We start from the raw sequence: 25,587 nt of genomic DNA on the forward strand, positions 1-25,587 counted from the left end.
ATTTCCCCTTCTGGAGGTTTCAGACTATCAGACTGATTTCTCAGGTAAAGGTTAGGTATAAGATTCTTCATCAAAAACGTATAGGTAACATAGGATGACAAGAACCCTGGAAATTAAGAGGAAATTAATCTTAGTAATATTAAGATCAGCTAGGATAAAAAAGAAATGGACTAGTTTCAAGATCAGCCCCCTTAGAACATGTTCAGTGTGTAAGTAATAGCAAAAAGTGGAGTGAAGGAGCATGAATTCATCTCATTTGTCACACTTGCAACCCGATTTTATCGTTGCACTAAAGCAGGATTGCAAAGAGTAGGTTTTGAAGCTGACATTTAAAGGTTTAGAATCTGGATGGCCAAGAAACTTGTTTTGTTCAGTAGTGAACAATATTGGGGCCAAGCATCTGCAGAGAACTACTGATCTTCTTGCCTGGATTTCCACTGTCTCACTGACAAAGTAATATCTTCCTCTACGTATTGTGTGTCGCTAGGGGGAATTTTCACCAAGGGAAAAGAGACTGTTGCTATAGTGAGTAACCATTTCCCTTCCTCTTCTCTAGTCCCTCAGTATACACATTGCTATGAGAGCATTGTCATGGAGGGAATCTTGCTTAACAGCGTCTCTCTGAGGGATATTTAAGGGGCTTACACTGCAGCCTTCTAGAAAGTCTCCTTGTATGTGCCTCTTCATGCTTTTTATGGTGCATGTAGGTTACAGAATCATAGAAATGTCAGGTTGGAAGGGCGATTGAGAGGTCATCAAATCCAGCCCCTGTACTGAGGCAGGACCAAGTAAACCTAGACCATCCATGACAGGTATTTATCCAACCTGTTCTTAAAAACCTCCAACGATGGGAATTCCACAACCTCCCCTGGAAATCTATTGCAGCGCTTAACTCCCCTTAGAGTTAGTTTTTCCTAATATCTAATCTAGATCTCAGATTAGACCCATTATGTCTTGTCCTACCTTCAGTGAATAGGGAGAACAGTTGATCCCCCATCCCCTTTATAACAGCCCTTAACATATTTGACGACTTATCAGGTTTCCTCCTTCTTTTCTCAGGACTAACCATGCCCAGGTTTTTTTAACCTTTCCTCATAGGTCAGGCTTTCTACACCTTTTATCAGCAGTGTCTGTAGCTGCCCTCTGGACTCTCTCCAATTTGTCCACATCTTTCCTCAAGTGCGGTGCCCAGAATTGAACACAGTACTTCAGCTGAGGCCTCACCAGTGCTGAGCAGAGTAAGACAGTTACCTCCTGTGTCTAACACACACCGCTCCAGTTAGAACACCCCAGACACTATTAGCCTTTTTGGCAACTGCCTCACATTGCTGACGGTTGCTATGATATTTTGCCAGATATATAATAAAAAGACCACTCTGTGGCACTGCTGAAAGAGGGAATATGTGTCTCTGTGCCAAGGATTAGAATGTGTAGTCTTTTGCTAACTGATGGGGTACAGTAACATTATTAAACATTCAATATCCAGTTGAAAGTGGTAACCTGGGTGGTTGGACTGTTTTCTACTCTAATAACTTCTTTAATGTTAATTATTTATAAACCACCACAAATCTACATGGTGCTTCATAAACGTGGATGTCTGTATAGTACTTGTATCTGATATATGTGATCTGCTTTGAGCTTATCTTTGGCATGGGGGACAATCCAAAGAAAGGGTAGTATGAAGAACCTAATACTGTTGAGCCAATAGGCATTCTGAGATGGCACCATATTGCTGTTTTTTTTTTCTCCTGGGAGTAGAATGACTAGCCTTCCTCTAAAGGTATGATGATTGCTTAGAAGTTTTGAATACAAATGCAGAGAATCCAGAAGAGTTCTTGCCCCGAGTATGGCAGCATACTAAAATAGTACTTGTGGAGATTATGGCCCTTTTGGATTTATAAATCAAACCTAAAGGAAGCCATTATTTAAAGTATTGTTGTCATTGCATGGTCATGTTCTGATGGCATTATCAGGGGAGTTGCATCCTCTGTGGCGTCCTTGTTTGCCCTATAGCGGGAATTGGTAGAAAATAAGCAATTAAAGCATAGTAATAAACATAGGGTTGTTCTGGTTCTGTCTGGAATCTGTCACAGCATTTCAGTCATACAATTCTACTTGAGTGTTGTTTTTTCTATTTAAAAAAATTGGTTTATAACTGCTTCATAAAGTTGCTCTGCAGTGTGGAAACTGAGCCTGCAGGATTGTTGGCCAGAAGTAAGCTTTCCCCTTTGTACCCACTACAGAATCAAGGGACCTCAAGAGGTCCTCTAGTCCAGTCCCCTGCACTCATGGCAGGACTATACTTCTCAAATGTTTTTAAACCCCCACAAATATGAAAGTGAGAGGTTACTGACATCAAATGTATTCTTGTCATCCTATTTCTCAGACTTTATCAATGTATTTTTTACAGAGATACCATCAAATCTGGTAACAGTATGTTTAAAAATAGACCAAACTCTGGATTACTTATGTGTCAATTTCATCATTCTGTCAGAGGGCAATATTCATTGAAATCTACAAAAACTGTTCACTAAGGCAAAGAGCCCTTCTGTGGTGTACATGCTCCTGTGCATGGTCTAACATAAAATATCCTAAGGAAATCAAGGTTTTTGTTTGTTGTTTTGTTTTTAAGGAAAGAAACAAAGTTTGTTCATTATCCTGTTGTGTGTAGGTATTACAAGAGTAATATCAGGGGAGGGTTTAAATTATTAATTCAGTTAAATTTCTTATTAGAATAGAGGTCTTAATTGTACATCATTGGAATTCTTCTGCCAGGAGACTTGGATTTAGAATTAGACTTTAAAGGTGTGTGTGTGTGTGTGGTTGGGTGGTTAACATGGAGACCTGGTTTCTTCATTAAAGAGGTCCCATTGAGACTATAAAACTGGGAAATTAAATAGAACAAGTTATTGGTGGAAGCCAAGAGGTCTACATTGGTTACATTAAAATGCTCTGGATATAAACTAGCTTTCCTTGATCTGTTTTGTTTGTTCTTTAGGCACGGCAGGAAAAAGGAATGGCAGGTTTTTACTGCAAGGGTTTCTAGAGTTAGATGGTGTTATGTTTCTGTCAGTCACTTTGTATTCTCTTCTAAACCTTTGTAACTTCCTACAACTATATGTCCAGTAATTCTTAGCAGATGTAACCCCCTCACAGAAACTGTTTGCTAGAGGGACTACTTCCTCTTTCTTCAGCAGTGTCCCAAAGCAGTTTAAATCAGAGCATTTGTCTGTTCTAGACTGATATCAATAGGTTCTGACTGTAGAGTACAGATCAATGAAATAAGGGGCAAGACATAAACTTGGATGACAGCAGTAAAAAGGAAATGGAGCCTGGTTTCTCTCCAAGTTCTTCTTGCTCTCTGCCTATTAACACTGATCCCAGAAGTCAGGATTTCCTGAATCAACTTGATGTGGAAGCACCTACTCCTGAAGTGTTAATTCTGTAATGGAATGTTGCTGGGTTACAGCTCCATTTGTGAAGTCCTTGTTTTGGTCATTTGGCATTCATCTTGGAAACATAATCGTGGTTAGAAGAAATGAACTATTTTTAGTATTTTAACCAAATACATTCAGGAGTTGGCATATACTATCCTAGACTAATAGTGCTGCAGCACTGGTGTTTAGTGTCAAGATGGTGGTATAAATCTGGATTCCCAGAGCTGAAAGATTCTTATGTTTGCAAGTGCTGAGGAAGTGAAGATAATATGAGACTATTTGGACATATTTATATGGATGATATTTATGTTGGTTCAGCTCTTAAGAGTCCCTTTTAGAAATTTAATCTCTAAAATGGGCTTCAGTTATTCTGTACTGAATGGACTCTGGGTGGGTCTCTGCAAGAGGCCCTGAATGGTCATTCAGTAAGTGATCTGTCATAGTTATCTACCCTAAATTTAGAAGGAGAAAGACTAACAGCTAACCACATTTGGCAAAGCTAGTACTACTGTTCCTGGAGCTGACAGTGTTGAGGGCAGCTAGTCTAAGGAGTATATTTGGACAGGTGTTGTGACCTCACTCGTTCAGAATGCATTCCCTTTTACCACTTATGATGTATGCCTTATGTGGAAGGAAGCCATTGTGTGTTTTTAAAATTTATATATTGATAGCTGAGCTCCAAGGGCATCTCCTTTTGTTCTTAGGCTGGGGAAACCTATTTCCATTTGCCTGCGGACACTTGTTACAAATAAACAAAAACCTCTAAAAATGATGTGAAACATGGCCAACTTATAGATTTTGTTGAAGAGTCTGACTAAATCTAGGTTTCGTAAAATGTTTGTATGTCATAAACTTTAAAAGAAAAACTCCTAAAAGAGAAACTAAACACTTTAGTATGACAACTCCGTTTTGATTAACAAACTGAGTTGAGGAACAAACAATGTCATGTTTTTGTATGACTTTTTAGGTAAGGGCTGTGTGAATACAAGAATACTAGGTTATGGATGTGCTTGGTAGGGTTTGCTCACTTTTCTAGTTAGAAACATTTTGCTACTGTTGGCGCTGACAAGTCACATTTTGTTCTGCTTATGTGCCACTTTAGACCAAGTGAAAAATAATTCTTATTCTGTGTGACTGGAGTCCCAGGGAGCCAGGCTGTAGTTACTCAATTAGGGTGAACAGCAAAGAGTGGGGCAGACAATCTCCAAAGCCGGTGGATATTCCAATACTTAGATTTACCAAACCAGCACAAAAAAGCTTCTATAATACCTTACTGGTTACCCAGAAGCCAACAACACAGTTCCCTTAAAGCAACCCAGCCTTAGGCCTCCGCCCAGACACCCAAGTCAAATATGATGAGGATTACTGAAAATCTTATTCATCATATAAGAAAGTTCTACCAATCCCAAAGGATCGGACACATTCCCTCCCAGGTTAATGGATATTCCAGATCTTACTCAAATACACGCTCGCAGCCAATTCTTAACAACTAAACTAAAATCTATTAAAAAAGAAGAGACAGGGTATTGGTTAAAAGATCAGTATACATACAGACGTGAATGCAGTTCTGAGATCAGATTCATAGTAGAGATGGTGAGCTTTGTAGTTGCAAAGAGTTCTTTCAGAATTAGTCCCTAGGTTATAGTCCAATGTTCATATTCAGGGTGATCCAGATAGGGCTGGAGATCCCACTTTTAGGACTTAGGTTTCCCCTGCATGAAGCATCAAGCAGATCTGAGATAAAAAGGATCAGGACCCAAGGGCTTTTATACAGTTCCAGGACTTCTTTTGATAGCTCGGAGTCCGAACAATAGGCAATCATGGAGACTTTGAAGTAGACCTATTTCCTAAGCATCACCGGTAATTAGCTACAGGGATTAACATAAGGCAATTGGTGGTGTTTTCCACCATTCGCAGGTGATTTGCTATACATTTCAAAGAGATGAATACAGTGATATCACTGTTTACAGTTTGTTTACATGTTAATATTTCCTTTTGATCTCTGTGTGACTGGTTGGGTCACAGAATCCCCCTTGGGACTGCTACCTGATGTGCTGAGACTACCTCTGAGCCCGTTTTCCCTGGCAGCTTAGGACTTCAGTACCCTGTCTTGTTGAGCCAGACACGCTAGCCTGCTGCAAACACAGACCCAGGTCTGAACCACGTCCCCCCAAAGTTGCAGGCTAAACTGAAAACAGCTTGAGAAGTGCTCCTGTCTCCAGCACCCAGATACCCAGTTCCCAATGGGCTCCAAACCCCAAATAAATCCGTTTTACTCTGTATAAAGCGTATACAGGGTAAACTCATAAAATTGTTCGCCCTTTATAACACTGATAGAGAGATATGCACAGCTGTTTGCTCCCCCAGGAATTAATTACTTACTCTGGGTCAAGTAATAAGCAAAAAGTGATTGTATTAAGTATAAAAAGTAGGATTTAAGTGGTTTCAAGTAATAACAGACAGAACAAAGTAAAATACCAAGCAAAATAAAACAAAAACATGCAAGTCTAAGCCTAATACAGTAGGAGACTAAATGCAGGTAAATCTCACCCTCAGAGATGCTCCAATAAGCTTCTTTCACAGACTAGACTCCTTCTTAGTCGGGGTCCAGCAGTCACTCACACCCCCGTAGTTACTGTCTTTTGTTCCAGTTCAGGCATCTCTTTGGGGTGGAGAGACTATCTTTTGAGCCAGCTGAAGACAAAATGGAGGCGTTTCCAAGACCTCTTATATTTTCTCTCTTGTGTGCGGAAACCCATTTGTTCTCCTGTGCAAAATCACAACAACAAGATGGAGTCTGTAGCACCTGGGGAAGTCACATGTGTATGGATGATTCAGCTTTTTGCAGGCTGATGCCATTGTTTACATGTTAGTTTGAACGTTCCTAGGAAAGCTCAGATGTGGATTGGCGTCTCCCAAAGTCCATTGTCATTTAAGTGTTTCTTGATCGGACACTTACTGAGAATAGTCCTTTCTTAAGAAGCTGACCAAATGCTTCACTGAAGCTACTTAGAATCAAACAAGTACATAGCCAATATTCATAACTTCAAATACAAAAATGATACACACATACAGACAGCATAATCATAACCAGCAAACTACAACCTTTCCTTAGACACCCCACTTGGCCTCCTCTGTATAAGAACTGGTGCAACCATAGGACCCTGGTTGCAACAATGATCTAGACAATCACAGTTTATGTCAATAATGTCACACCTTGGTTGCAACAATGATCTATACTGTCACAGTTTATGTCAATAACATCACACTCTGAATTAACAAAATACAGCATAGACAGGCACCGTTTCTTTACATTGTTAATCTCTAACAATATATATGTAAACAAACACAAACATTATCTATCAATATGTCCCTAAAGGTTGAATCTGGGTCAATTAGTCTGCAAGCTGCTTAACCCTTTCTATTGACCCCTTACTTGACCACTTTGTATAAGATTCGTTGCAATTATATAACAGTGGTAGCAATAATGATTTGTATGGTCATATTTTAATCCAATAATGTCACATTCTGGAAACCAGTCATCCTATTTCTTTCCCTTTGTGCTCTCCACTCTTTTTCTAGTGATGCTTGGCAATGAATCAAAAATCCAACCCCCCACCTCCTTTAAAAAAAAATTAGTGAATGGAAACCACCAAAAGCAAGAGAAACATGACGTGAAGAAAGCCACTGGCACCAGCTCTGTAGCATGATAGCAGCAATCTGTGCTACTGCACCAAACTGTGTGCTAGATTTCAGGAGACAGATAGGTGTACTTAAATGAAGGAGCAGCGGTGCAGAATCTAACACACAATTTGTCTCAGAACTTCTTGGGATTTTTAAACGTCTATTTAAAATAATTTTCCATCTGAACGTGATTTGACTTGCCAGGGGTTCTCTCTTCAGATGGGGTTCTTACATCAAGCCCTTCACTATGATATCTGTTGGAATGGGAATGGTTTCTCAAAATACTCTGGCATATATAGATAGAGCTCATCCACTAAATCTATGGGGAGGGTCTCTGGAATCTTTTTCATGTGAAGGAAGATCTTCCATTTGTCTTTTTATTTTGAGGCAATCCCAGTGTTTTGTGCTTCAATTGGCTTTTCAATTACTCGTGTATACTTATTATCCATTAGTTTGCTCTGTAGCGGCATTCACTTCTGTTCCTATAGCTGTTCTTACACTTTAAAATTATGTTCTGATCAAGTCCTCTGGATTTTAAAGGCCAAGTTCTTCCCTTGGATGCACACATCACTCCCATTGACTCCCCTGCTGTTTCTGCAAACTTCAGAGCATTATTAACTACATTAATTATGGTCATATTCAAAGGTTTCTTAGCATGAGTTGAAGCTTTTCTGGCATGCTAATTATAAAGATCAATTTAAATGTAGGCAGGATGGGCAGGAATTGCATATTGTCAAATTAAAAAGAGAAAGTCATTTCGTTCATGCAATTTATGCTTCTGTAATGGTCCTGTAAACAACGTTGGGTTTTTCTAAACTAATAATTGTTTTACTGGCTAGAATACAGTGATGTCCGGATGTGATCACTTGCAACTTTTCCTGCTGGGGGACTGGCACAAAAAAATTCTGGCACACCAGTTCACAAGAGCCACAGAAAGAAACCTAACAAACATAGGCACCGGAAAGCCAACATAAAAGGACTGTATTGTTTCATCTTGTTTTTATTCCCTGGCACTGTAGTCTGGTTCCATGAACCACTTTTACTATGTCTGTTTCTCATGGGAACAAAACAAATTCCTAATAGTAGCGAACAAACCATTTCCTCAGAGCTGCTATACAAGGCAACTGGCTCCATCTGTCACTAGCACCTGCTGTAAGCTAAAGATTTTTGTGGGAGTTTGGTATGATAATTTATTCTCCCTTTAAACAATAGTTATAACCATAAACCACAAGTGTTTTGTATTTTTCATTTTCGTTTTTCTTGCATGGCAATTCAAATGCTCAACTCTGGAGTCTTTTTAGATTGGGCTTAGAAGTGTTTACAGCAGAAGTGCACAGCACCTCTTGCTCTGTTGGGACTGTTAGTTGGCTGAACTTTTGCTGGTACATACTGATAACAAGAAAGCCTTCTCATCAGCTGCAGAGAAGAACTACCAAGGGATGTCACAAATTGTTGCTTTTGTCTGAAGAAATCAAAGGCCGTTTGCAGATGCCAAGATTATTTTCTACTGCTTGGTAGTGACTAAAATTGCTGAGGCCTGGAATTTGTTTAAAACTTTCCACAAAATAATAATGCAAGAGGGTTAGCCTCTGAGATGCCAACTTAGTTTCATTCAGACAGGTAAGTAAATATATTAAAACAATGTCATCTTGTTTCTCCTTTAACTAAGTTTTTCAAGCTGTGATACTGAGCCCCATGGAATTTATTTTGTTTGCTTAGTGCCCCATAAACACAATAACTTGATGACCTTTAGCTTCTCCTCATTTGGTATGTAACTCTTGCCTCAAAAGCCCAATCCTTCTTGCCTCAAAAGCCCAATCCTTCCAAAACTTGTTCCCCATTCAGCTTATGGAGAAGAGAAAAAGCTAGTGAAACTGAAGCTTGGCCTATTTTACAATATACAGTACCTGGAAGTGGCTTAAAAATGATCTCCCCCACAACCTTTAAACGCCCATCCCCTTTTCATGGCTTAAGAGTTCTTAGTCTGCAGTATAAATGTGGTATTGCAGGTGTCCCAAATTCTGACCAAATATGAAATATTTACTGTTTCCCAGTAGCTTGGAAAGATTTAACTATGAATTTTTTCAGACAGTAGAACTGACTAGAAGGAAAATTAGGGAAAACCAAAAGTTGGCTCCATGCCCAAATTCCATTAGTTGACATCAACAGGATTGCTGATTCTGTCGTTTTAGCTGTAAAAATGGTGAATGATAGTTGGAATCCTTTGCTGGAATCCTAGGTTGTATGTTGGACACAGCTGTTACACCAGTTAAGCCCTGGCACTCTAATTCCTTACTGGCAGAAGCTAGACATGATTTTACTGCATTAACAAAATATGCCAAGTAGATGGCTTCTGTATTTTTTACAGCTTGTGTGGCACTTTGCAACTGAACTGATTACAAGTTACCCTGTGTTGGCTTTTAGGTATTATAGTTTTCTATGGTCTCCATAATACCCAAGCACCACAAAAATATTAGTGGATTTATCCTTGCAACATTCCCTTGGTAGGGAAGTAACTCATTGAGGCCCTACAGATGGTGATCTGACACAAGGTGTAAGTGACTTGTCTGAGGTCACACAGGAAATGTGCGACAGAGCCATGAATATAATTTACTGCGCCTGTGTCCTAGTCCTGTGCTTTAACCACAAGACCAGACTTCCTGCATAGTAGGGTGGTAAAATCTGACCTGGATTTTGCTTTACAGTAGAGATAAAGCAGCTATATTAACTTCTATATTACTTTTAAGTGGTTACTGTTAACACAGTATTCTATTAAACTGAACCTATGTAGTGTTGACTTATTATTTCAGTAATATCAGTTGGTGTTTTACCAAGTGCAGTCCAAGAACTCTCCAGCTGAATTGAGGATTGTATGACGTAAGATGAAAGCATGTTGTGGCGAACATGAGATCATATACTTAGCAACTACTGGTAATGATATAAGGGGATATGTAAAAACAAAGACAAGAAAAATAGTAGGAACGATACTAAGCAGTTGGTATTGGTTAAAATGTGACACGCACTCTAGGATTTTGTTTCGTTGCCGCGAGCTGTTAAATATATCCCCTTGATTACCTAATTACTGTGAAATGACTGTTGGTTGGGGGAGGATTTCTGCGGTATCCTATCTTATGGTTCATGTTAATATTTGGGTCTCTCTGACTGCAGTTGCACAATTGATTTGTTCTGTACAGGAAGCTTAAGAGCAGCTTCCTTCACAGCTAATACTAGAGTACGTCAGAGGTGCTGTGAAGGCCTAATTGGTTTCTTCCCATTTAGGGATTTAATAGATCACCTCTATGGTTTATAGTACCTTGGATGAGTGCAGTGATTGTTGTCTTAAAGACTTACTGCTTGTCCTTCACCCCTTACAAAAACTGGCTTTATAACAGCGGAGTTTAAAATGCTATGTACACTTGTAATGCATATACAAACATCCTTTTTTGTTAATCTGAAGCCCAGAGAGCATGATGTTGCCTGGTAGTAAGTGGAGGTGACAGTGTTCTGTGGATTCCTTAAATACCCAAAGGTTATGATAACATGTGAGCAATAGCTATCAGTTTGTGTATCTGTTGCAGCACTTATTACCAGACAAACTGTATGGACAAAAGAATTCACGTTCTTCCAGTTCCTTCAAATATGGTTTTACACTGAATTTTAGTCTTTGACTATGAAGAAGGTCCTGTTCCATACACACACTGCCAGAGCCTGTAGCTACTGCTTATAAAACCTTCAAGACATCAGTGTTCTTTTATGTACAAGCAGAGTGGACTTTATGGCCGTGATACAACTTAAGGGTATGTCGGCAGTGCAATTGGAGGTGTGACTGCAGCGTGTGTGGAGATGGCCGAATTAGCTTTAATTTAGCTAGCTCCAACAGCAATAACAGTGAAGCCATGGCAGCACAGGCGCCAGCGTGGGCTAGCCACTAGAGTACATAACCAGGGTCCTGGACGGGCTTGTACACCCATGCTGCTGTGGCTTCACTGCTATTGTTATTCAGGCTAGTTAGATCAAAAATACCATGGGTGTATCTAGACATGCTGCACTCACATCTCCTGTTGCAGGGTAGGACGTACCTTAAGTACTTTGCTGAACTGCGGCCTAGGGGCTGTAACAGCAGGTGCACTGGAGAGGTTACAGGGTGAGTGACTGGAATGGAGGGAAAGCCTCAGGCCATTTGGGTGCACTAATCTTTAATCCAATAGCCTTCAGACCATCTCCTGTGTTTCTAAGCCCCAAAGGGCTACCTACTTAAAAATCAAATGCTATAAAGGAAAAATCTAGTATAAAAATGTTCTACCTGGTAAATCTATATCTGATATAAATAGGCTACTAAACATTCCTATTTACTACGGAACTGAACTGTTGTCCTCTAAACTAATATGCTGATCCATGCCATGAATATCTGGTTGTTTATACTTTCTACTGTAGGCAACATGATAAAATCGAGTTAGGTGGTTTAGAACACAAGCTTGTTTTTGGGGAAGGGGGTTGCTTACACAAATCTAATGTAGAAGCATTTTGGCTTCACACTCTATTTTGTCAACTATTCTCTAGGATACTCCTTATTTCTGTGTACTTGTTGACACCCTGATCATACCTGATGTGTTGTGCACAGCTTTTGAATGCTATATCGTATTGATAATGAGAAGCTGGGGAAGAGGATGAAAGATTACCTGCAAAAAGTGGTTACAAAAACTAGGTTCTTTCATTATGAAAGATAATGAAGGGTACAAAAATTCCTAGAGGGTCAAGAACAGTCAAGATGGCACAGGCTGAAACTAAAAGACCTAGGCATTCATGGAAGACATGACAGCAATTTGGCTGCCACAGCCTTTGAGGTAGTCAAAATAGAGTTAAAGGTGCACTGGAGGAAAATATTATAGGGTACAAACAATAGCAAGGTAGATAGAGGCATGGTTTCTTTCGCCACATCCTACTATAAATGAATCATTCCTCCTGAATTCTTCCTCCTTCAATGCCATCCTTAATTAGCAGGATGCCATGCCAGGTCTAAATAGGAATCAGTACATCCTGACTTTGTGAAGAAAAATGGTGTCTTTGACAGATACAAAAATAAAAAGAAACATTCCTCTTGATAGATCAGAGATGGTCAAGACAACATAACTTGCGTTTGGAAATGCACATCTTATTTCTCTTTATCAGGTTGAGCAAAGTATGTCTGTAAGGAAGCTAATTTGTCAAGTGTCTATAAAGCAAGTTAAATTCCAGCTTTTATATAAGACTTTGCTGACCTGGTAGGTGGTGGAATATAAATAGATCAACAGTTCTCCCGTCTGCTGTTCTGCCTAATCGTTCCCTGCCTCCAGGATTGAAGGTGCTTTGACATATTGAGTCTTAAATCCCATAGGAAATAACAGAAGCATGAAAACTCAGTGTTGGTAAGGGATCTTATGCTTTTTGATGTTGCATGTAGAAACCAGATTACAGATACACTATTGTTACTCCTTGTTGTCTAAGCTTCATGAGGCCATAATTCACTGGGCTGTATCTTCTCTTTAACTTGCACCTTCAAGTTTCCTTCTCAAACTTCTGAGACAGGCTTTCTTCAAGAAGAATGATTGTGTTAAACCCATATTAATGTACTTTTTCTACTTAATGATACTTCAAATGCCCTCCTGATCCTGCCTGCAAGTCCCAACTGCTGTTCAGAAGATGGAGCGTTTTTATTTTTAGTAACTATATCTCTCCTGCTGGGATGAAAGAATCTTAAACCAATTAAACACATTAGGAGATAACAGCACATGTGGGTTTGGTTCATGGCCTCCATTTTCTTCACTATGGGGCATGTCCTAGTACCAAGCTTTCCATGCAAGATGACAGAAATAGTACGATAAGCTCCTAACTAGGTCAGCAGTGTAGCTGCTGCTTTGCTGGGTATTCCCTAACCAGTGCCTTTTAGCCCATTAGAGTCATCTCTGTAAATGAACTAAAATTTTGAGTTAGGAAACAATTTTCCCATTTCTCTGGTGATTGTTCAAGAAAAATACAAAATTTTAATTAAAAATCTGAATTTGAGGGACTTTGTCCAGTTCAAGATGATCTTTTGTATGTATGTGAAGATAGATTATTTTTCCTTTTTAATAATGCTTAGCTTCTTGGGGGGGGAAATTGTAAAATGGCTAGTGTATTATGGTCTGTTAAAATATGCTTGAGTGTATAAAGGGTAGCTGGTGCCATTCGTTTGTTTAGGGGTTTTTTTAAACCCTGTTTTGCGTTCGTAACTATGGCCAGGTTGATTTTTAAATTTATTTTTTCATTCATAGACGTCTACAAGAGCTTGTGCCGAGTTTACACATAAATCCATCATGGCTAGGAGTTCTTTAGCCGCATTCATTTGGTACTGCAATTTAAGCCTAGATTTTTGAAATACAAGGTATCTGCTAGGAATTATTGCATGAATTGCTGACCTACAAACTCAGGACAGCCAGGATCTAGTGTTAAGCTTTTTACTCCTAATTGATCTTTAAGTTGACGGAATACAAAGCACAGAGGAGACAATCGCACACAGCTTTCCCATGACACTGGAACATCAATATAGAACAAAATTTGACAAGGACACAGCCTGGAAGTCTAACACCTTTAATGTCAAAATAGATTGCAGTGTCCAATATGCAGGCATAATTTACATGACCAGTTACTTTGGATTTCAACTAGAGAGAAATCTTTTTTAGACTGTCAACCTCTGTCCTTTATGCCTACAGTGTATTTTTACTGACTAGAAATAGAAGGTCAGTACAGCCCCATAACCCTGTGCTTAGAGTAATAATGTCACATTCATCCATCTGTTGTGTTCGTGCCAGTAATTGAGTTATGAGGCTATAGTTGTTCCACTCAGGATTTTCTTTCAAGTGCGTAACTCTGTTGTGAAAATAAAATTAGGCTCCTAAGTCACATAGGCTTTGCAATGCTGAGTGGAGCAACAGCCTAAATACCTTTAAAAATCTGCACCCCCCTACCTCACAGGTGTGTTGTAAAGATAACTACGTTAAAGCTTGTGAGATGCTCAGATACTGTGGTAATTGGGTCATAGAAATAACTTAAAATAGAGGAGTATGGTGTCATTCATGGTGATCCTCTGGTTTATAGGTGTCTGGATTGCACACAACTATCTAAGCAAATCTCTCTTCTCTAGCTCTGTTTACGGTTGTCTGTTGGAAGTTTTATATTTAAAAATTATTAGAAATGTTAACCCAATTTCATCCCTCCTCCACATTCACAATTTTCAAACAAACAAACATCACTAAGTAAAATAAAAGCTGCTAAAGCATGTGTTTTCTCCCCCAGGCTCCAGAAACACCTTGAGTACTTTCAGTACTGGCACTAAGCAATATAGAGATTAAGAGTTTTGTGAGTCTGCCTAGAGATTAAATACATTAGAAACTGAAATAAATACATGCATGTAACTCTGCCCGACCCTACTTATCCTCCCTTGTCAAGCTTCACGTTGCCCCCCCCAGCCCAACTCTCCTCCAATTTTTCCCACCCTCATCTGCCAGTTTGTCAGCTCCTCGCACAATCACCTTCTTCCAGGCAGGCCTTTGTACTTAGCATAACCTCTGAGTTCATCCACAAGGCCCCCTCTGGCTCGCTCCTAAAGACCCAGCTCTGCTGTGCTGCTCCAGTGAATAGCTTTGACTTGTATAAATAACCTGATTAATTATTATTCTTTCCCCAAACCGCTGTCTTAGAACGCAAGCTTTGCATGGCAGGGGATGCCTGGAAAGTGCCAAGTGCATAATGGACACTGACATACACTAACCAGTACCTAGAGAGGATGCTGCAAAAGTCATAATGGCATTTTCTCCTGTTTTTCCACAGGTTCACGCTGCAGCTATCTTATAAAGGGCAGAGGTCCTGCTATGCGCCAGTACTTCAGCATGTAAATGCTGGTGACTTCATAAGTGCCCCTATGATCAGCTGTGGCAGCAGGGACTGTGGTTTTGGGAATATGGCAAGTCTGCTTCAGCCTTTTTGAAGGCTATAACCCTATTCATCAGGGTATACAATATTGACTATCCAAAATGGCTTTGCAGATTCCCAATTCCAGAGCATGGGTGTGTGCACAGCATACGCTATGGGAAAGCTTTTCAACAGCACAAATGACACTTAGGTTAATTGCTATTTGTGCCTTTGAAAGTGTCTGTATTCCACACTCCTATATAACTTTCATGAGTATTACATCAATCCATACCATTAGAAGTCTGGTACATAACACTTACAAACTTACCGCCTACTCACTCTTACTAGGTGTGTTTAGCTCTTGTTTTTCAGGGAAACTCCACCAGGGCTGTGCGGTTCTTAGAGAATTTCGGTTAATATGAGAGTTACTTGTGCCAAAAATGTTAGAACAACGCTCTTTACCCCACTCTGCAGATCAGGAAAATTGATCCAACATTCTTTCTCTAGTGACATGTGGGGTGTGTTTCTCTTATGTTTCTCCTTTTCCCATTCCTCTTGAGAGGTGGGGGAATGGTGATGAGGAATTGTATTATAGAATTATCTGCTATAGATGCTAATGCTGGTGCTTGCTTCCCTGCAGTACGGTGATGTCTGCCTGATCCAATAGACATAAGTAGAATATAGTCAACCAGGCCAAAGAGCATCAGTTTTAAGGAAAAACTTAAGGAGTGGATGCCCTTTGCTTGTTGACTCTGGTCTAATGTTGGTTTGTTTTTAAACCATGAGAAGGACGTCACCCCTCCTTGATGCCGTAGCTCCAAATACATGGCATGTCAAAGTAAGGTTTTAGTATAACTCCTGCTTAATTCCGAGTAGCCTATTTCAGTGCTAGGCAAAGACTGATGGGCACAGAGTCTAAAAGCACAGTTCGTTTTCCTTAATCACCTCCCAATCAGAAATTGGATGAACCTTCGGGATGCAGAGACGGGGAAAATCCTCTGGCAAGGAACAGAAGATCTGTCTGTACCTGGAGTGGAGCATGAAGGTAAGGTATGGCCTCCCTGTTGGGTTGGGTAATACCGTATCTACGGGGCCTGACTGCAGTCAGCATGGCGCCGCTTTTGAAGGATAGACCGTTTGCTTGGACTTTGATTCTACAGCACAAGGAGCAGGTGGGTCAGCTGCAGGCAAAGGAGAGATGTTAAGACTGAATACAAGGAGCTCAATGGGTTAATTTACTTCTGCACACCTGATTGTCACACTTTTCCTCTTCATCCATTAAAAAAAAATAAGGCTTACCACACAGTGTGACTAGGACTGGGCTAGTAGTCATATTGATCATGGCTGAGGCACAGTGGGAGAGCTATATGGGGAAACGTGCATACTGTTGGCCCTCTGTCAACTTGACCATTACTTACTTTCTCCAAAGCATTGGGAGAATTTAATGCTGAAGTGGAAATGGGACACTTCTGTGCTCTCCACTTCTGTCTGTGGCTTCTCTTCCCTTTCTGCCTTTGGTATCTGTTCCTAGAGGCCTAGCAAAGTATTCCATTGTCCATTACTCTGCTTTGATATCTAATATCCCATGCTAGTGTGGAAACGTGTCGGAAAGGGATAGTAATTGAAAGCAGGCTTACCGCAATATAGACTGTTTGTCACACTGGCTATGTATAGAACAGCATGGCCTCAGCGAATTCACACACAAGGCTTTTCTGATAATGTGAGCACCATGCAAATGGTCTATGAAGAGTGGAGTGACCTTGGTCATCCGTTTACTTCAGCGTTACTTATGAATTTTTGCTTAAATGACAAGGGCTGAATCCTGCTTGGTGATTCTAGGGCATTCATCTCCCTGTGAATTATAAAATCTCCTATCATGCAAGGGCAGCAGGCACGTGGCACCAGAGAGTGGCAGCAGGATCCAACTCTTACATTATTCCTTTGTAATGATTTTGTTTAAGTAGTAACGCTGTCAGGGTAGAGGGGATGGAAAATTGGAGCTGTTTAATGCAGTACAGGACTGGGTAGGACACAGGGTTAATTCTTGTCTTTCAGCTACAGAGATTTGGTTTCAAAGCTAGATTGGGTCACAAATGAAATGGACTTGCTACTCCTAATCAGGTCCCCCATGGACACTCTTCCACTTCACACAAACAGTGCACAGTTGGGCATGACAGTCTCTGCTCAAGAGAGGCCTGAAGCTGTAATGGGAAGGTTGAGAGTCTGAATTGAAATGCAGAGTTAGATAAGAGAAGCACTGTGTTAAAACATTAATCTGGCCTCTTCTGAGCTCATCCACTTGGGCCTGACAAGTCTCTCCTGGTCTCACTCCAGTGCTTTTTAGCAGCAAATAGCTGCAGTCCTGTTAACATACCTAGTGACATACTCTGCTAGTATCGCACACCTAGCAAAAAACTGGAAATGCCATCATTACAAACACAACTGAACACATGGGCCTGGTTCTGAAACCAAGGAAATATTTAACAATACATCAGAACTCTGTAGAACAGGGTTTATTCAGATGTCTGCTGTGAAGGGAAAGGTTCCAGCAATTTTAAATACAACTGTAGTAAAATAATTGAGACACAGATTTAAAAAAAATAAGGTAATTCTGCAGCCTGGTGCTTCATTGCTTAAACTATGGGGTAGTGCTGCTTTGCCACTGTGTAATATTGTGTGAAGGCAAGAAAGGGGCACGAAAGAGACGAGAGTAGCTAATAGCAGCCGAGGGAGGAGTAAGACATGGGTGCAGGAAGCAGAAAATGTAAATCCTGAGGCATTTGTTCCCATTGTTCTCTGACTTCCTCTTACAACTTCTCCCCAGAGGCACTGGTAGCTTCTGAATCTTCTTCCTTCACTGTATCTAGACAGACTGTTACACTTTCCTGGCTCTGTGTAGGTCTGGAGACTACAGGGTGGAGTGTTTTTTCTTGTGGATAGAAGAGAAGGTTGGGACTCGTGAGTGCTATTCCCAGCTGTGTCACTTGGGCAAGTCCTATCGCCTCTCTGCACCTTAGATTTCCCCGTTGTATAAAACCACGATAATATTTGCCTACTTCACAGGTAAACTGGGACTTAATTAAAACAGTGTCTCCAATGTCTTTCAGACTATCCTGTGTCAGAAGTGTGTAGTACTAATATTATTACAGCTGTTGTTTTGTCATAGCAAGTCACAGTCTGGTCCTGGTGAACATAAAGAGTCAGATCTATAGCAAAAGATTCCAAAGGTCAGTTGTGCAAAATACAGATTGAGTAATTTTAAGACATTTACAGTCATTAACAGCAAAACACCATATGTCTTAAGACCCAAATAAATACAATGCACAATGGTTTAATGAGGTACTATATCATCAAATGGGCAGGCCATATTCACAATCGGCTGCAGTGTGGACTTGTGAGGAACAGAGGTGGATGTTGGTGTTAGGCAATGAAAATAGCTTAAAACTATTAGTGGATTAGGGGGGTAAAACTTCAAGCAGCTCCATTGTGGCTCTGTTTTTTAAATCATGGGATCGGTGCTCCTCCCTGGGACAAAGTGGTAGCTTGTATCATGATCCCCTGTAGCTCTCTAGATCAGCATCGTATCAAAGTCCCAGGCCATTAAACTATTGTACATTAGATGGGTTTGATGGGCTTTTCCTGTTATTAAACAGCAGCTTGCCGTCTGCTCGTGGACATTTTGATAGGCTTTCTGTTTAGGAGCAGTTCTGCTCATAAAATAGAAATTTGCATGAAAACACTTTCTAGTACACTGTAAGGATATATAATCACACCACTTAAGAGTGAAGGGCTTGGTAGCATGTCAGTGTACTGAATATGCCCTTTTTCCTTGTTACTGTGACATTTCAGCACAATAACTGATGCTCCCAGACTTCCTCTTCTTCCCCTACAGATCTTACAAAATCAGCTACAGTTTGCCATTTGCTGGCAGTGTCATACCCACATGGGCATGCCAGATCCATTTTGTCTCTAAAAATGTACAGTTTTATTGTCCTGGGGTAGGTATTTTGGGAACCAGACACTTCCTGTGCACTTACAGAATGGCTCCCAGGGTCCATGTGAAATCTCCAGAAAAGCACTTGCTGGGTTGGGAAATGGCAGTTTGGGGTTTGATCAGGATACAGAGCCTGAAAAGGAGAGCTGAAGGGGGAAAGGGTACTATTTAATGTGCAGAGTAGCCCTCTGCCTACTTGCCACGTTTAGCACATTTTCTAAAGTAATTTGTAATGTTGCAGGTCACATTTTAGCCTGAGGTAACGTGGCTTCAGTAGTACATTACCAGGAATGAGGAGTCAAGAGACCTGGGTATTTTTCTGGCTCTGCCACAGTCTTGCTGTGAGATTCCAGGCAAGGGATTAGGTTAAAGCTATCTGTGCCTTAGTGTCCACGTCTGTAAAATGGGACTCGTATTTTTAGTTGCCTTTTTGGCCTGAACTGTGCTCAGAGCCTCTGCATTGGGTTAGCATTTCAGAGGGTAGCATAATAGCGCAGGGTTTGTTTTATTATTTGTCAGAGTAATGGTTGTCTGATTTACTTCCACAGCTCGAGTTCCTAAGAAAATCCTGAAATGCAAAGCCGTCTCTCGGGAGCTAAACTTCTCCTCAGCAGAACAAATGGAAAAATTCCGACTGGAACAGAAAGTTTATTTCAAAGGGCAGTGTCTAGAAGGTATCGCTCCATTCTGTGGACAGCTGTACTAGAATGTGGTGAACTGATACTTTGTAAAATGGCTGGGATTGAGGGTAATGAGATGGGCTGAACATTGTTTTAATTTTTAAGAGTAATGTGGAGGTGGAGTGCTAGTCAGACCTAATGGGCCAGAGCATTAAAGTGACCATTTCATAAGCGTATTAACCCTTATGCAAGCACGACTTGTACCTGTGACCTTGTAACAGCAAGATCTAGTATGCCTTGTTGTAATATTACACTTAATCTAGGGGGTATAAGAGTACCGAACCTCGCTGCCTTGTTTTATTAATTATGCCCCTACTTTGAGCTGTCCTTACATGGGAAAGTTTTTGAAGAGGGGGAGGATTTAGAACACTCTAAAGAAATCTAACTTGGCCCAATGTCTGCTGAGTTAATCACAAGAAAAGTGGCATGACTGTGCCGTTGCTCTTCTGATCTGCTCCTCAAGGGCATAGTGGAGGCAGGAAGGATGTTTAGTGCAGGTTGAGTTGTACAATCCTAGTTTTTACATAGCATTTCCCTCTGAATTTACATACAAACTGCTGGCAGAGCATGAGGTGTGTCAGTTACTAACAGCTTTAGGAGTTGGGTGTGCAGTCCAGTAAAGAGCAATAGGACCAATGTGGTTTTCTTAAAAAGCTTTTGGATCTCTTTTTCACTTCACAGAATGGTTCTTTGAATTCGGCTTTGTGATCCCTAACTCCACAAACACTTGGCAGTCCTTGATAGAGGCAGCGCCAGAATCACAGATGATGCCAGCTAATGTTTTAACGTGAGTTGCTTGGGGTTAGAGAATCTGAGCGCGCTGGGGGGGAAGCAGTGCTTGGCATTTCCGTGGGTGCAGATGAGTAAAATTGGAGGATTGTTCAAAATGTGAAAGAGGAGGGGAGTTGATACTGACTTTGTCACGTTTCATACTGCCAGCTCTTGAGGGACTTCCCCATTTTCCTCTTTCCCATAGGCCTAATTTGCTTTAACAGAGCTGCTAAGACTTTTGAGAAACTGGAATTGATTCTATGTTAAATACTGGAGCTGCCTTTAAAGGTGACTGTGAAGGAGTTTTAAAAATTCTGTTCTAATGCACTCAACATCCAGGCTAAGCAGCGACTCAGTGCATTCCCATAAAGCCAGCTGTCACTGATTGGTTCTTGCTCTGAGATCCCTGCAGGCATTATTCAGGTGGTGTCACCCAGGGGACCTCTGTGACCTGAAGTTGGCTTCTGGTGCTTGTTTTAACACTGTATACTTTTGCCAAGCTTCAAATATTTTATCCTCTTTTGGATATAAAATAGCTTAGTTATGCAAAATAGCACGTGAACAAAATGAAAGCCCTCTAATTGACTCCTTACACGTTGGCGTCCGAGGAGATCAGCAATTCATGGACTTGGATCAGGCTAGTGAGTACCAGGGCATCACTTTGAATGGGAGGTTTGATGGGAAGAGAAGCCTAGAGGCAGACCCTGGCAAGCAATAATCCCTGAAAAAGGCCACCATCCCTATAGGAGCTGTCCCCAGGCTAGATATGTGCTGGCAAAACATTTCTCTCTGTCTGTCGCCAGCAGAGACAGGAGGATGTCGGAATCATCTTGCCAAGTTTAGGCAGATAGCGGGAAGCTGGTCACACCAAGATTGGTGTGCTCCTAGAAGATCCTTCTTCTCAAACTTCCCCTTGCTCCCTCCCTGCCCTGATGGAAACTAGACATACAGTGAGGGAGCTGTGGTTGAAGCCACCATCTTTGATGTCACAAAAGTCTTTGACAGCGCTTTTCAGAAAGAGGAAAGCTTCTGAAGAGGGAACAGTAAGTGAAGTGGTTAGAGCAGTGCTACCTGGGAGCCCTTTTTGTGGGCACTGCAAGCAACCCCAGCTCCCAGTGAGCACCGGGGAAGCCAGACTGCAAAATAAAGACAAAAGCTCATTTGATGAGACACAAGTCTCCCCACCCCAGGAAGCAGAAAGTTTTCAGGACTGAGCCCTATTGAGGGTGGCAAGGGTACATGAGCATTTTCCAGCCCCCAGTTCTCTGTAGGTTCCAAATTCACCAATCTTACTAGGCCTCTCAGTTCTCCATTCCACTTTCCAAAGGCCTCCTAAAATTAGAGCCTTGAAACCTGACCTGAGCCAAACCCAGCTGGACCCGACTTCAAGTGTTGGGTCAGGTCTGAAAACAACCCAACCCTCTCTGGGGTTGGGTGAGTAGACTCGATCCCCTCCTCCTGCCAGTGGGGCTGGCAGAGCAGCTGCATCTCAGCTCCTGCCGACCATCACCGCCTCACTGCATTGGGTACGCCGATGAGTAGCAGCATCTCTCACTCTACAGCACACCCAGCATTAGTATATTATGCCTCTGCTTTAGTATACAGAACACATACAACCACCTCGGACCAGCACAGTGTGCAGTCAGACCCCAAATCTATGTTCCACGTGGGACACTAGATCTTTCCACTGCGGTTCAGACAAGACACTCATGGACAGGCACTCGCTTTTAAGCATTTCTTGGGAGAATGACATCCTTGGTTGAGGTAGGTCCCCCCAGTGCTAGAGGGCATATGGGGACCTGGAGAGGAATAATAGAGTAGGATGTGTGGGGCTGCTTTTCATGTCCGCCAGTAGAGAATGAGTAACACAAGGTGACCAGCCACGCTACTACTTTACCCATGACTTCAAAAACATCGTGCAGAAGTTAATCATTCATGGGTATCGTATACATCCCCTCCCCTGCTCTGCCCTGTGACACAGCCAGTGTGACATTCCACCCAGTGAACAGAAACTGTTCATCTTTACACGGGGGAGCAGCTCTCTGTAGGAATGCAGTGGGCAAGTCTCTCATTGTCTGGGGAAAATAAGGCTGATAGCACTTTGTAAAGAACAGCCCTCCATTCTAGTCCGTTGCTGATGTCATCGGGTCACAGTGCGGCTTCCCTTTGCATTATTCCATTCTTACAATAAATATTCTTAAATAAAAGGCAGCGGGTATTGTGGGGACAGGGAGTTAGCTCAAGCCAGCAAGAGCACGGTTTGCAGCAGTATTCTGTAATTGCTTTTGTCTAATATCTCCTTCCTTTCCTTTTAATTTTCCTCCACAGTGGTAACGTTATTATAGAAACCAAGTTCTTCGATGATGACCTCCTTGTAAGCACTTCCAGAGTGAGACTTTTCTACGTTTGAGATAAGGGGGCTTTTGGGGGCTGTTTTTAGTTTTCCTCCGTACAGTTCTTGGTGCAGAACCCCTTGCCTATCCAGTGGAAGACACTTCCTGTAGGTGTGAGCCTGGGGACCAGCTCACCGGGGGTTGTGACGTTTGCCCATCAGTTATTTGGTTTTCCCCTCCGACCAAACCCAACCCTGAGAGACGCAACCATCAGCTCAGTGATGGGGGGAAATAAAGACTCTGTAAAAATGGGCAAAAAATGGTTGTGCAGAACCAACACTGTAAATTATGTTAGTTTCATCCTTTGTACTTCTCTGGATCTTGGTACGTAATCACTCATTTCCACTTGCACCTTCTCTCAGCACTTTGTTTTGGATTAAGTTAACCTTTTCCTTTCCCATGGTTAGTTTTTATGCTTTCTCTGGATTTCTGTGTAGTGGTCTATACATTCTCATACCCTAAACTTGTAAAATATTCTGATATTACATAATGTAATTAAAGCAAATTTCTGAATTAAAACATTCGTACCGTCCAAAGAATGGAAACACTTTCAGCTGTGTTTTTCCCCCCTTATTTTAAAAATGTGACTCAGTGACAGACTGCAGCTTGCAAGCCCATTGTCAGCAAGCCAACGGCAGCAGAACAAAGGTCTTGTCAGCGCTGCCATACTAAGTTCTTGCTGGACTCTTTGCTCCTCAAGGCTTCCTCCAAATAAGGTGAAAACTATAGCTGATGACCAGGGCTTCCTTCCGATTCCCCACTCCAGGATTGTCCCTGTTCATTCAACCAGTGGTTAACCTAAGCTTACTAGTTCCCTGGGCAGCAATGCACAGACGTTAGTTTATCCAAACTCCATTGGGTATGTCCAAAACCATCTGGAAAATGGGGGTTGTACTGAATAGACTAGCACTTAACATAGTCCACCATGTCCACAAACTCCAGGAAGAGAGGCGTTAGCTATGACCACTTTCTTGAGTTTACTAGAGACTGCAGTGCTGTACTGGGGGCTCTGTTTGGGCGACAGTGGCTAACATCAAGTGCTAATGTGCGCCCAGCTTTGATGGTATATGGGGGCGTGTAAGAGAGTGGCCTTAAGCTTTTCTCCCAGGCTACAGGAGACCCTGGCCACAGCCAGTTACTTCCACTAGGTGGCTTATACACAGGCCTCACTTTCTTATTTCTTGCAAGGGGGACCCTGCCCTTTGTGGGCCTTCTTAAGTCTCTTCTGATGGGGATCAAAAGGAAGTTAAATGTCCCAGCACACCCAAGAATAACTTCCCAGAGCCAACTGAAAGGGAAAGAGGCCAACCGTACTTTCTTACTTCAGGGCTGTCTGTATAGCAGTTTTCAAGGAGTCCTGGCTGGGTGGCTGAATGGGGCTCTCTCTGTGGGGCTTACCCTGGGAATCTGCTGCATTCCCTGTAGAGTCTGGGTGGAGAGCTTCTGGCTGGGAGCTCCACCTGTGGCCTAAGGAATCACTCCATCCATTTCCTACTCAGGGTGATCTTCCCCACAGCTGTCTGCGGCCATTTCCTTCTTTTTAAAGGCCTCCTCTCTACCATCCATGATTGACAGGGGCAGGGCTTGCCCCACACACTGGGCCTCTCTGGGGCCTTCCTTCCTCCTCAGTGTGGGCCTATCTACCGCCCCACAGTTCTGCTGCAAAGGGCTTTTCCAAACATACATACACTCACTCACAGCTCTTGTTACATTTCTTATCATTAGCCATCTTCATTCCCTTAGTAATCTTAAATCTTGCACAGCCTGTGCCTTCAGTTTCTGCTCTCAGATATCACTGGCAGTTTTATGATTAGTGGATATTGATGAACTTAACTAGGAGGATTGTGAGGTCAAACCATCCTGTGAATGGGGACTGATTCATAAGAAAATGATAGGGAATAAGAGAAATGCATCATTTCAGCTCCTGAAATTGTTAATCTGGGAGAAGAAAGTGCATTATCCCCAGCAGCAGCTTCCTCCAAATGTGTTGGAGCCTGCTGGACCTATGGGGCAGGGCATTCCCAGCAGCATTCCCCAACTAGGCCATCCCTTAGGAGGGGACCACGACTGTTTGAAACACTAGTATGTCAAAGCACACTATGAAACTGCCAGTGTGCGATAGTTGGGTCCACATGACCCACATGCTTCTGCGCTGTAGATTCACACTTTGGCTTGCTGTACACGAAATCACCGTGTAGACAAGCCCCGAGAATCATGCAGTGGGGGATTGGGAGAGGAGAGGTGGGGATATGTGCAGGGTTGGGGGTGGGAATCTCCATTTGGTAGCAGTTTGCAAATTGGAAGGAGAGTCACTTTAACCAATGAAATGTAAAGCCTGTGCCAAGCAGGCTCGCAGCCTGGTGCAGGGTCCGAGTTCAGGCACACATGCCCCAAAGCCAGCAGAGTCCGAAGGCTCTAGGTAAGTCGCATGTAAATTACCCAGCTTTATAGCACGGCCTCCCATTTTCAAACCGAAAATACCCCGCGTATCCCAGGTAAAATTACAGCACGCTGCTGCTTACAACTGTCCTCCTTGTAAACAGGTTTAGCCCACTTCAGTGTTTACATGGAGCTATATTGTGATGTTTACCACTATGCCTCCAGCTGGGAGTTCAGGCAGAGTTAGCCAGTGACACGCTGCAGAGGCAGCTTCTTGTCAACAAGACAAGCTACAACCTAGTAGCAGGGAGCATTTTTCAGAT

The 25,587-nt window shown here is 41.9% G+C and overlaps 1 protein-coding gene across 1 annotated transcript in view; it reads left to right on the forward strand.

The window, feature by feature from the left end:
* Nucleotides 1-23,421, forward strand: part of PDE6D (phosphodiesterase 6D) — a 43,916-nt gene extending 20,495 nt beyond the window's left edge. The window contains exons 2-5 of the mRNA XM_024201715.3: nucleotides 16,004-16,092; nucleotides 19,590-19,715; nucleotides 20,403-20,508; nucleotides 22,821-23,421. Coding sequence (XP_024057483.1) covers nucleotides 16,004-16,092; nucleotides 19,590-19,715; nucleotides 20,403-20,508; nucleotides 22,821-22,902 — 403 coding nt within the window. The 3' untranslated portion in view covers nucleotides 22,903-23,421. The remainder of the gene's footprint in view (nucleotides 1-16,003; nucleotides 16,093-19,589; nucleotides 19,716-20,402; nucleotides 20,509-22,820) is intronic.
* Nucleotides 23,422-25,587: the final 2,166 nt, after the last annotated feature.

The sequence above is a fragment of the Terrapene carolina genome, unplaced genomic scaffold (genome assembly GCF_002925995.2).
Source record: "Terrapene carolina triunguis isolate 2854851 unplaced genomic scaffold, T_m_triunguis-2.0 Scaffold88, whole genome shotgun sequence".
In the NCBI taxonomy this organism is placed as follows: Eukaryota; Metazoa; Chordata; order Testudines; family Emydidae; genus Terrapene; species Terrapene triunguis.